The sequence below is a fragment of the Lathamus discolor genome, chromosome 2 (assembly GCF_037157495.1).
Source record: "Lathamus discolor isolate bLatDis1 chromosome 2, bLatDis1.hap1, whole genome shotgun sequence".
Taxonomy (NCBI): Eukaryota; Metazoa; Chordata; class Aves; order Psittaciformes; family Psittacidae; genus Lathamus; species Lathamus discolor.
In genome coordinates, this window is record NC_088885.1 from 63,182,550 (window position 1) to 63,196,055 (window position 13,506).

At 39.9% G+C, this 13,506-nt stretch overlaps 1 protein-coding gene across 1 annotated transcript in view; it reads left to right on the forward strand.

The window, feature by feature from the left end:
* Window positions 1-13,506, forward strand: part of DCDC2 (doublecortin domain containing 2) — a 58,530-nt gene that overhangs the window by 36,805 nt on the left and 8,219 nt on the right. The window contains exon 8 of the mRNA XM_065667213.1: window positions 6,271-6,371. Coding sequence (XP_065523285.1) covers window positions 6,271-6,371 — 101 coding nt within the window. The remainder of the gene's footprint in view (window positions 1-6,270; window positions 6,372-13,506) is intronic.

Consider the following 13,506-nt stretch of genomic DNA (forward strand, 5'->3'; position numbering starts at 1 on the left):
TCTCTTCTGGTTGTCTGGGCACTATGGAAAAATATCCTTACAGATCAAGAGACTTTAAGTAATATTGTGCTTGGCCTGTTGACAGAAATAGCACTTACTGTGGCATGGAGAACTAAAAAAACCCTAACTGAAATAAATCCTCTGAATTACACTTGTCTGCATAGCTGTAGGGAGACATTTTGGAGCTCAAAGTGCCCTTGAATTATTTACTGCCATTGTATTCTACTTGGAGCAGATGCGTAGACTGTGCCACACCTTGACTATAAGGTTTAGACCTACCTTCCTTTCTTACCCCATTTTAGAACTTTTCTGACTCAACATTGCCATATCCCTGGTTGTGGCAAATTCCCAGTTTGAGGCACAGAAAGTCAGAACTACCTTTGTATGAGGAGTATATGTAATCTAAAATATTTTATGAACCATTTGTGGTAGACATAAGTGTTCACTCTAATGGAAATGATGGGAATTCTCTTTTCAGTAAGGTACAGTACTTATTTCTAACTTCAGCAGAGATTGCAGTATAAGCCCACAACAGTATGAAAGCAAGACTGGCAACTGGGTTTTTTTTCATGTAATTTATAGGTTTTCTAAAATGCCTTCTTGTTTTCTCCTCTCTTAGAGATGTGTGTAGAAACTGATTCATGATTCACAGAGATGTGAAATATTACATCAGTAAGATATTTCTTATCCTTTTTTTTCTTTTCCTAAATCAAAAAACACTTCTGAAATATTACCTATAAAATATGAGGCAGAATTACCCAATCTAACACATTTGCTTGGGAGGTGCTGAGTAACTCACAGCACTGGTAATAATGGTTAATGTGGTCTGCGACTCCTGCTGAGAAGATCTTGGCACAGAATCACATAAACAAGTAATATATTGGCTTTTTACTCAGCTGCCCTGCTCCAGATATTTGTAAATTCACACACAAAAAGTCTAAATACTTCTGGCTTGTATAGTAACACTAGTAATGTTTATATTTTAAGCTATTTTCTTAATGCTCCATTTAATCAAGTTATTTCTTTCATAAAGTATTTATAGAATCATAGAATAGTTAGGGTTGGAAAGGACATTAAGATCATCTAGTTCCAACCCCCCTGCCATGGGCAGGGACACCTCACACTAAACCATCTCACCCAAGGCTCTGTCCAACCTGGCTTTGGACACCACCAGGGATGGAGCATTCACAGTTTCCCTGGGCAACCCATTCCAGTGCCTTACCACCCTCACAATAAGGAACTTCTTCCTTATATCCAATCTAAACTTCCCCTGTGTAAGTTTTAACCCATTACCCCTTGTCCTGTCACTACAGTCCCTGACGAAGAGTCCCTCCTAATCATTCTTAGAGCCCCCCTTCAGATACTGGAAGGCTGCTATGAGGTCTCCACACAGCCTTCTCCAGGCTGAACAGCCCCAACGTCCTCAGCCTGTCTTCATATGGGAGGTGCTCCAGTCCCCTGATCATCCTCGTGGCCCTCCTCTGGACTTGTTCCAACAGTTCCATGTCCCTTTTATATTGAGGACACCAGAACTGCACACAATACTCCAGGTGAGGTCTCAGGAGAGCAGAGTAGAGGGGTAGGATCACCTCCCTTGACCTGCTGGTCACGCTCCTTTTGATGCAGCCCAGGATACGGTTGGCTTTCTGGGCTGCGAGCGCACACTGAAGCCGGCTCATGTTCATTTTCTCATCAACCAGCACCCCCAAGTCCTTCTCCACAGGGCTGCTCTGAATCTCTTCTTTGCCCAACCTGTAGCTGTGCCTGGGATTGCTCTGACCCAGGTGTAGGACCTTCCGCTTGTCATGGTTGAACTTCATGAGGATGGCATCAGCCCACCTCACAAGCCTGTCAGGGTCCCACTGGATGGCATCCCTTCCCTCCAGTGTTATCAACCGAACCACACAGCTTGGTGTCATTGGCAAACTTGCTGAGGGCGCACTCAATCTCACTGTCCATGTCAGCGACAAAGATGTTGCACAAGACCGGTCCCAACACCGATCTCTGATGGACACTACTCGTTACTGGTTTCCAGCTGGACATTGAGCCATTGACCACAACTCTTTGTGTGTGGCCATCCAGCCAGTTCTTTATCCACCGAGTGGTCTGTCTATCAAATTGACGTCTCTCCAATTTAGAGACAAGGTTGTTGTGTGGGATAGTGTCAAATGCTTTGCACAAGTCCAGGTTGATGACATTGACTGCTTTGCCTCTGTCCATCAGTTCTGTAGCCCCATCGTAGGCCACCAAATTTGTCAGGCAAATTTGACTTCATTTTTTCATTTTTGGCACCAGAAGATCAGAGTATGTATCCTATTGCAAGATTAATTTTGTTCTTTGCTATTTTCTTGGAATTATTTATTTAAGTGTTAAACCTTACAATTTTTCAGTTAGTGTAATTTTTTTCTTCACCTGTTTTGGGACATTTCAGACCAAAGTCCTTTCTTCCCTGACTATTAATGGTACATGTGTTTTGGACATTTGTCTTCCATACTTTCATGTCTGAGCAGAGGTAAATAATTAATTTCGCTTTTGCTGTCAATTTTCTTATTTCCTTAAAGATTTTTTTCTTTTCCTTTTCTGACAACAAATCTTTTCTGCCATCCTTTCAGAAACCAAGCAATGATCTTCTGTGTTGTGCACATTTGAAATGCACTATTTTTTTAACTACTTGTTTTCTTCAAAGAATATAGTTCTGAAAATGGGATAATATACGAGTGTGAAAACACTCTCCTTGAAGTTTTTTTGGTGACTTCTGTGGTCACTATTATTTCCCCCTGCAGGCTGCCATCTGGTTTTACCTTATTCCACGCTATGGAAGAGCAGGAATGCTACTTCACTTTAAAGTGCTTTCTGTGCAAGACAATGAATGGTCGTATTCTTTAGAGATGCGGCAAGGTTGTGCAGAACTCTTTTCGACTACTCTCTTTTCATTTATAACTAGCTTTCTGAGAAGACACGTGGTAGAAAGTGCTTAGAGGAAATCCCTTGAGGATTTCAGTTTTTGCTTATTGAAACTCCCCTGTTACCAGCTTTTTGGATACAAAGTTTTGAATGGGAAAGTTAGTTTCATGACACAGGTAGGAACTTATTGTCTTCCTCTCTCTCCCTCACTCCCTCCTGGTGTAATGCTTGAGGTTTTTGAAAATATTGCACATCTGTCTCCTTATGCTGGGTTATTCAGCGTAGCCCTGAGGCTGATTTAGTCTTCTAAGAAGTGCTTTAAAATTGAGAATCCTAAGCTCTTGAGATGAATTTTGTGGATTTGTCTTCGAGGGCCAGCACATGTTTATCTCCCTTGCACTTCTTTTGCCTGCAGGAGAAAAACCTAATTAGAGTTACCTCTGTACCAAAATCGTTTCACCTCTAGATGCCAGACAGTCTCCATTTTGGTTGAAAGACTTGGGGATCTTGGAGACAAAGTTGGTATTACAGAGTCTAAATGGAATGATGATGATACTAAATGCAGTTCTCTCAGAGCTGATTTGACTTTTTATAGTTCAGTGAGCTGAGGAATCTAGGACAAGGTTCTTTTATGTACTTCAGAGAAAGCCATGAATTAGGAAAATCGTCACGGAACGATTTTCGTCACGTCACGTCAAGGAACACATTACATTTTCCTCTCAGAATATGGTAGCGATCTATATCTCAGTTGAATTTCTATGATGAGAGGCCACAATGATAATATCAGATAAGAGAAACTGAACCTTCTGTCCCTTAGAGAGCTCAGAAAAATGGGAAATGTGAAGTGCATTGATTGAATTTGTCAAAAAAACCCCAACCCAACCCTGTCTTGCTAAAGGGGATCTGTAATGAGATATGTACACAAAGATTGTGCAAGATCTGCCATACTGCCAGCAAATATTGGATGTCCTTAGTTGGTGTCAATGGAACATGCTACAATAGATAGATTATATTTAATAATCTACAAAAGAAAGGGACTTAGGAAAAAAAAAAATTCCCTGCTAAGTATGAAGATGGGGACTTTTTCAAGATGAGTGCGATGTTTAGAATAAGAGTTCGTTCAGTAATCCTGGGAACCCTGTGGTATTTCCAACACCAATACTTTCAGTGGACAAGTAGTATAGATCTTTTGGTGGGGTGGGAAGGGGAGGTTCAGTGGGACTGATGCTCAGGTACTCAAGGTACTGTATCCATCAGAAAATCTCTCTCCTAAGATGCAACCAGCTGTACCATTCTGGAATATCATTGTGATGTTCCATAGACAGAGACTTTCTCCATCTTAATTTTAAACTATGAGAATGGCTTTCATTTCTGCTGTTTTTGTCAGTGGCCTGTCAGTAGATACTTAAAGCCATCTGGATGAGCTGGCACCTTCCTCCCAGTTAGCCATTTGCAGTGGTATGGTATGCCTCAGAATTTTGTTCCCAGGGTAAATGCTTTGCTTGGCTTTTGTGGTGATGAGAAAGTAACTGGGAAACTGTCATGGTTTAAGCTTAGTTGTAAATCAGCCACACAGTGCTCACTCACTCCCCCTCCCTTTCCTCCCCCCGCTCCTGGAGGGATGGGGACAAGAATCGAAAGAATGTAACTCCCACGGGTTGAGATAAGAGCAGTCCAGTAACTAAGGTATAACACAGACCACTACTGCTGCCACCAATGATAATAATGATAAGGGAAATAACAAGGGAAGAGAATACAATACCACCCGCCAACCGATACTCAGCCCAACCTAACAGTGAACTAGCCCTTACGGGTAACTCTCAGTTTACATACTGGGCGTGACGTGCTGTGGTATGGGATACCTCTTTGGTCAGTTTGGGTCAGGTGTCCTGTCTCTGCTTCCTCCCGGCTTCCCCTCCTCCCTGGCAGAGCATGAGGCTCAGAAAGTCCTTGGTCAGACGAAACATTTGAGCAGCAACTAAAAACACCAGTGTTATCAGCGCTGTTCCCATGCTGAAAGTCAAAAAACACTGCACTGCACCAGGTACTAAGAAGGAAAAAAAATGACTGCTACTGCTGAACTTAGGACAGAAACTAACTTCCAGAGTAGTCAATGCTGCCTTTTAATGCAGGTAGATTCCAGATTTCTCTAAGTCTTGGGGTTTTGTCCATGATTTTTCCTCCTTCTCAACGGTTCTGTGAATGGTTCAGTGCTATGCTAGGGCTGTTTATTTAATACTGTCCAGCAATGTAGATCAATTTGCATTGTCAGTTGATGTTATCAGGTTCACATCCTTTTATGGAGAATTAAGAATCAGTCTGAAGCAGCACAAATATATTTTCCTCTTCCTTACTGTCATTATTTATTATGTTGGATATGAACACATCAGCGTAGGACCATCTGCCTTTCCTAGATAGATGGAGAGGGAGAGGGGGTTACGATTTGGAGTAACCTGTGTTTTTAATTTCTGGACTGTTTTCAGTTTGGGATGAAGGAAAAGACAAATGTGTCTCACCTGAAATTGTTTGCTTTCTGTATGTACTCATCTTCACTTTCCTAGTTAACTGATACTGAAAGACCTATATTCGAAACTTTGATGACCCCTAGTTATTACTTACAACTGGGGGAAAAATTATCCAAACTTAATGGTATAAAATCTTTGCAAAATTGAATATCATTGCAACCATTAACCTTGTTAGTTAGCAGTATGCGCTTTTTTAATGTATGAAGTTTCAGCTATAGTTCCAGCATGCACCCAAGGGTGGGGAGCAGCATTAATCACAACTGTTTCTGTTAATCTTTTACTGCTGTCCTGGTTCATAATGTTTGTTGTTGACTCAGAGCCTGAGATTTTTGCTAGATGTGTGTGATAGTGCTAATTACTGGAGCATATAATTGACTACAGAAATAGAAGAATATGATTTTTATACTGTATTAAGTTCAGATTGACTCTTGACCTTTCTCGGAAGTGAAGGAACTTCAGACCTAGGATTTTTTTTTTTTTTAAAGGAAAGAGTTTCCTTTACTTTTTCCCTTTTTTTGTTTTCCCATTTCTTCTTTTCCCCTTTTCCCTTTTTTTACACTTTTCCCCTTTTCTACATATTTTCCTTTTTTACCCTTTCCCCCTTTTCCCCTTTCCTTCCTCTTCTCCAAATGGTGTAGCGTGTAAGTATTTGTTATTAAAAAGGAAAACAAATTGACAATAATGGTAGATTGAAAACTTCATTAAAAGAACTGTATAGGGAATGGTGGGTCAGCTCAGAAACCTGCTCTCAGAAACAAAATTGAATGCAGTTCAGTAGTTGTGCCACACAGTGTCACAATGGGACTTCACTTCCTTCCACTCTGTATCTTTCCCATTATAGGTGAAAATATTTTCAAAGCCAGTGGAGATGGGTCTGAAATCTGGGGAGCAGCTGAAGTGCAGGAAGATGAAGATACTCATGTAGAAGTTCCGCTGGACCAGGTTTGATCAAGCTCTTTAAATAAATGGATTTATTTGGGGTTACAGGTTGTGTGCTGGTTTTCTTTCCCATTTTCTTTCAAGTGTACAGTGTAATTATGTAGGGGTAATTGTAACAGCTCAAAGATACAGCTTCTTCTCTTGTTAATGTGTTAAGTATCAGGTACCTTTTCATCATCTTCAGAACTGCTTTGAGAGCCCTTGCTCTGAGAGCCCTTATAGTGCCTTAGAAAATCAGGACTCCTTGCTGTCACAACCTACTAAATAGATCCACCTGGATCTCAGTCCATTCATACTGGTGGAGCAGGGTAAAGGCACTGTGGTACAGAATCAGTGTCCGAATTCCTGAAGTCCTGAACTACAAACAGGTGTGGATTTATCTGATTTTTATTAAAGATGTCAGCACTTTCTTCTGTTAGAACAACATGGTACTTAGTGGGCCAAAATTTTATTCATAAGACTTACATGCGATAAATAGGTCTTTCTAACTAAACATAAGATTGTATCCTCTCTCTTTGATTTGTTTTTAAAAGAAACGCCTGTCAACTGAAATAGTACAGGAAATAGGTAAGTTGATGTTTATTTGAATGGGGAGTGAGCTGCTTAAATTATTTGCTGAAGAATTACTTTTTTTTTTCTTTTCTGTTTCCCTGCTTATGAATTGCAGACAAGACAGTCCTTTTTCATCTCATGTTTGCAGGAAGTTGCTACCTTGTTCAACTTTGTGTACAGTCCACAAGATGTTGCACTGTGCTTTTCGTGTCTGCTGATTATAGCTAAGGGCCACAAAATAGTGTTTCTGATACATGCTGCAGTGTAAGGAATTACATTTTACCCAATAGGTTTCTCAGGCTAAAAATGATTCCAGCAACGTAATTGATTCTTGGGCATTTTCCTGACTTCTGGTCAGCTCAGTGGTGAGGAACTGCTGTCAGTGTGAGATTGTAAACAAATGGGAGGGAGTTGAAAATAGTTGTTTGTAAATACACTTTAATTACTCAGGGCAACATGATGGAACACGAACAATCCAGGAGAATCCTGGACTGTGCCAGAGCCAATTTTTTATTGTAAGTAGTGGGATGCATGATTAGGAGAGGCATCATGCTGGGTTTTCTACTCATAAATAAAGAGTAACTTACCGGGGATATGATAGTGGTAGCCTTAGTTGCAGCGGCCATGCGATGACAGAGTTTAAGACCCTGAAGAAAGTGGGGATGGCAAATAACAAAATAAAAATCCTGGAATTCAGGAGATTGGACTCTGCCTTGATTGGCAAACTGGCAGGCAGGATCCTGCGTGAGGTTCCCCTGAAGTGCAGAGGAGGGTGGGAGATGTGGTTGATCTTCAAGGATATTTCCCTTCAAGCACAAGAATTATCCTCATTTGCAAGAAAAAAGGCAGGCATAGCAGGAAGATGCTTTGAACAGAGGACTCTGGACCTCATACTAAAAGAGGTGGGAAGGTGAGGAACTGCTAAGGAACAGTATGGAAACATTGACTGGCATGCAGGGATGGAACTTGGAAAGCCAAAGCTTGTTGAGAAATGGAAACTGATGCATGTGATAGTGAATAACCAACAATGGATTTGCTCTGGGCAAATCATACTTAACCAGTCTCTGCATTAGTGATGAATAACTGGCTCTGTTTATGAAGAGAGAGTAGCTATGGTCATTTATCTTGTTTTCCGTATAGACTTATGTATTCATAGGAGAAATTGGGGAAAGTGTGGTAGATATGGGGAGGAAGATATCCTTAAGGAAGGTAGGGACTGGATTTGTGGGCTACAAAGTGGATGAAAAATTGACTGGTTTGGTGGGACTTAAAAAGTCAATTAGTTGAAACTGCAATTCATATGAAATCCAAGAATCCTGGAGATGGCTTCCTTACTTCTCCATGGAGATCCTACAGTGGAGGCAACAGCTCTGCCCATTCTGCTGTGTCTCACCAGTTTGCTTCAGCCAGAGGACAGTGACCATCATCAGGGAAGGGAGAACAGTTAACTTTCAACCACCACTTCTGTACTTGGCAGTGGTAGCTGTGATTGTTGCCAGTGAACATAGATGTGCTGGCAAGCTTGCAGTGCTGGGAACTTGCTTGATACCTCTAAGCTCGTGTACAAAAACGCATGCATTGTCCTTAGATGAAGATATTTTTTTGTTTCCTATCAACTGATTTTGCTTCCTGGACAAGGAGCTGAAAGCAGGTGTGTTTGGGGGAGCAGATTTTAAGAACCAGCCATGTACACTGCTAATAGTCTGATTTAAATTTACAGAAAAGCCAAACAGAGCACCAAAATTTATTTAAACTCAAGCCATGATGTATGTATCATTTTAAAACTTCATATATCGTTTGCTAGGTAATCTGGCAAGAAGCCAGGTCCTTCTGAATAGCACTGAATAGAGTACTTTTTATTCTCAAATAACTGAGATTTCTCAGACCTTGGAAGCATTTAGCATTTTACATGTTCAGGTTCTTATTAATGACCATTTTAAATTGTTTTAAATTCTGTGATGTAAAGCTTTATAGTTTTTTCTTATCTAAGCTTCAGTTTCTGTTATTGCTAGAAATATGGAAAAGGACAGCCAATCAGGGCTTGACTATCTTACATTACGCACAAATATTTACATGCCAGGTTTCACTAGAATGCTGGCACTTCTGATATGCTATCATTTCCATCAGCCACACAAGTGAGGTGGTGAAGATAGAGCTTAGTCTTTTTTTCTTTTTATGCACCTTCCCTGTGTTGCCATTTGAAGTACGCTGTTGAACAAATGCCAGATTAGCCATTAACTAAACTTAGTGTAATACTGGCTAGACAGCTGCTTATGTCCTATTCTGTAAAATGCTGTCTGCCAGCTGAGAACACATTATAAGAACAGGATTTGCTTTACTCCAGACTAGCTGACAGTTGTAATTGAACATCAAGGAGGAAAAATCAGTGTTTTGCCTAAAACCAAACCAGACCCTTCTGTTCTATATTCTGTATCAGGATTTCAGCTTCCAAATGCAAAATGGATAGTTTCTTCTTTTGACATGCAGACTTATTCCAGGTTGGTTTACATCTCTGTGTCAACATTCATGGTAATGTATGGCAGACTATGAAATCAGCTGTGCAAATAACAGGGACAAGGTGGTTTTATTGCAGTTCTTAATAGGGGCGCAGCAAAAAAAGACAAGTTTCTTATTTGAGATAGTAATTAAGTGTGTTACTTTGAGTTTGCTGATAATAATATCAATATATTCAAAGTAACTCTGGGATAGAAAACCTAATTTTCAAAGCTTTTGGAATCAACTACTATAATTTTAAGCAAGTTGTGAAATACAAAGCCAGCAGTTGGTTGTAATAGTACTGAAATAACACTGCAAGTTTGCATTGGTTTATCCATTTCCATAAGCAGGGTTGGGGTAAGCATGAATGTTAAGAGATGCTGTTCAGTGTCTGACCCCTACAAGGAATTCATGCATGTTGTGCTAGCCTACTTTGCCAGGGGGTATATGATACTGGCTATTAAGTAATGGCGAATGAATCTGTTTGTTCGGGATTTGGTTGTGGTTTTGGTTTGTTGGGTTTTTTTATTCCTCCAGATTCATCATCTCAATCTCCCTGTCTCTGTTTTTGTTTGTAAGAATCATTAGATGCTAAATTCATCTAATGGGCACTGATGTGGGGTTTTGTAGATGTTCACACTCTTGGTTATTTCAGTGGCCATTTTCTTTCCATTACTACAGACATGTCCACTGATTAATGCAGACCTGATGCCACTCATTATTCCCTATTTCCTGGGCTGTTATGTGATGTGAGATTGTGTAGCTCCCCTAGGTGCTCTCTGCAGCTGGAGTGTATCATCAGATGCAGAAAATTTGCACCTTTCATTTGTAGTTTTCATTATTGAGTGTACATTTTGCTTTAGAAACCCAAGATTCACCTCAGTGAGCAGAACAGAATGTTTATTTTCCCTGTTGCTGAAGGCAAAATGTTAAAGCTTACAGTGATTCAACAGTAAAACAGGCTGACTGCTTGAAGAGACTTTCCTTGATTAAATAGGTTAGGACCTTTCACAAGAAAACATTTTGCATTGCATCAGTAAGTATTTCAAAATGACATTTGCAAAGAATACATGCAGAACTTCATATGCTGAAATTTTGCTACGAATGATGCAGCTGTAATTTAAGCCTTCTGGATGCTGAGTGCTGACGCGCCAGCAGAAAAGATTTTCACGGCATATTCTTCTCTCAGCTCCACTGATTTACGCTTTTTTTTGTTGTTGTTGTTTCTCTGTGTGAGATAGGGAAACTTGCTCTGGTTGGTTCATTGCAGCTCAGAACAAGAAGAGAGATCTTCCATTGGTTTCTGTATTGGATGACTGATTTCTGAAGCTACAGCAACAAGGTCTGATCTTTTCTTTAAAGGCCTGCATGACCAGCTCTTGGAGGGCCTTCACTTCTTCAGAATGAAGCCTGCAAACACAGTTCTGTTGTAAAACCAGTGTTGGTACCACTTTGACAAGTCTTGTCAAAGCCTGTCTTGAAAAGCTCTAGCGATCATAGACAATTTCTCAAATTGCTTAAGATTTAGGGCATTTTTCATTCACTGTAGAAGAGTCTTTTTCTGGAAAAAAACACCCAAAACCTAACAACAAAACAAACCCAAACCAAACACATTTCTGTATTTTTGCAACCTCCGTAGGGCTTCTTTTTAAATGCTTATCAATCTTTTAATTGTCTATAGGCATGCCCAGCAGAACATGCTGTATTGTGAAGCTTCGGCAAATTTTAATGTACGCATGGAAAATGTTGTGGAAAAACTAGACATGGTTGTCAGTGAATAGCTGAAGAAAAATATTGTTGACTTAGTTACATCTTAGGGAAGTAAAGCTCTGATCAGGTGTTTTCTTCTCTACCATGTCCATACTGTGATAGAGGAATTACACATGCTTCCAGTTACCGCAGATGAAACCGAGGAATAGTATTTGAAAAACTGTTTTTTCTACACTTCAAGTTACATAGTTTCCATTAATTCGAGTTGGATTTCTTCATGCTGTGTTCTTATGAAAAAAATTACTCTTGCTGGACTCAGGTGCTGCATTTGTTGTTAATAAAAAATTAAAATAATACATCCAACTGATAAAAAGGTTGGAGTTTAAATATTGTGGGGATAAAGACATTTTGCCCTCAGGAACAACCATTACATTTACTATGTGGGAAATGTAAGCCTGATGAACACTTAACTATTCATTTACTTGTTTTTAAGAGCCTGGGTTTTGTAAATGATGTGGAAGAGAAGAGGGCTGCTGTCACTTAGCAACCCTGCCTGGTTCGGGAACAAAATGTTTTGCTGTTGGAATCTGTGCAGTGCGGCTACAAAGCATTCCTGACTGGGTAGGAGCAGGGGCAGCTCGGTTGTGGAGAGGTTTGGTGCAGTCAAAGTTAAGTGTTCCTGATGCTGCATTTGTGAGGTGTATTCATGCCGGTATTTGTAACCATTAAGATTTTTGTTGTCTACCTCATTGTTTGTCTGTTGTGACCATTAGCCAAGTAAACATTTCCAAATGGCTTCAATAAAGCAAAATTATGTTTTACTAATGGTACAAAATAATTTCCACCTTAAATGATTTGTGATACTGCACTTTCAGTCTTCTAGTATCAGTCATGTACAGACCTGAGAGGTTACATTAGCATCCCTAGAGGAAAAGAAGCCAAATGCTTCAGTGTCAGCAAATGCTTCAGTGTCTTAAGATTTCCTGACTTTTACTGCTTTTGAATGATGATGGCATTTGTTAATGTAGCTCTTAATGAATGAGCATGATGAGTGTAATTAGAATACATCTTTCTTTTTTAAACACTCTGTTTTTGCTGAGATTAAAAATACCATCAAGCAATCATACTTCTTGAATGCAAAATGAAATTCACTCTGTTCCTTATCAACCTGCTAGTAAGTCAGGAGGTTTCCAGAAGGCAGGCTGGGTCCATGTTTACAGCATGAAGTTGAGAATGACTTCAGTTGTTGTACGTGCCTTTAGTTGAATATGCCTTCCAATATACATATATTGTATCAGCAAGTCTTTTTATTGCTTGTCCGTGACAAGCAAACAATTGCGCTGACAGTTGTGAAGGTATGGTTTGAAAACTAGTTATTTTAACTAGTGTACTTTCATCTGGGAAATTGCAAAAAGCATCATCTTCACTTAAAAGATGCAGCCAACAATACAAGAAAGGTTACTTCCTGTTTTCTTGCAACCATGCAAAACACAAAACTACAAACCTTACTAGGAGCAGTTGTCATGTTCTGATTATAGAAAGAATGAGGATAATTCATCACAGTCACTTGAAAAGTCCCTTGTCCTTGAAGGCATTTACTTCTCTGAGAAAATTACTTCAAAGAATAAGAATGTAATCACCTCATGCTTCTGCAGTTTGGTATTTATTGCTGTCATGTTGAAGTTGTGCTGTTGGCACAGGCCTAAAGTAACACATGAATGCATATTCTGCAGTTCACTACCGTGTACGTGTTTAGTTACCCTGGGCTACAACTGGGCGGGTGCTTCCAATATGAATTTTTAAAGTGCCTCTTGTTCTCTGTTATGATCCTGGAATCTCTCATGACAACATGATGATACTAATATTTGATGCTCATGTTCGTTTCATTGTGTTACAAAGTGGTGATAGATCTCAGTCACTCAGGTCTGGAGATATAGCTGGTTCTGTGGATTTGAGATGTCAGGAGCTTTTACAGGAATACAAATGTAATGTGTGACTTCCTCTGAGCCAACACACTGACTGAAAGCTGAACTCTGATTTCTTGAGTGCAAAGAGGAGTGGCAGAGTCCCACATCTGTCTTGGCTATGCAGCCATTACATTCCACATAGGAAGCTCTTACTGAGAATATTCTGTTTATTTAAAAGATGAATGATGGAAAGCTAAAAACTAAGATGTGAAATGCTTTTCCTTGCATATATTGCTGACTTCTAGAAATAAGTCTGATGATTTCTGCATGGACACATAGGTCTGAATCAGCATACCTGTTTTGTTTTCAGTATACTGTCCTGGGTTTACCAGGAGCCGTTTTGCTCCTTCTTAGTAACTGGTGCAAGCTCTGTGTTTTGACTTCCAGCCTGGGCAGAGAGCTGATAACACCGA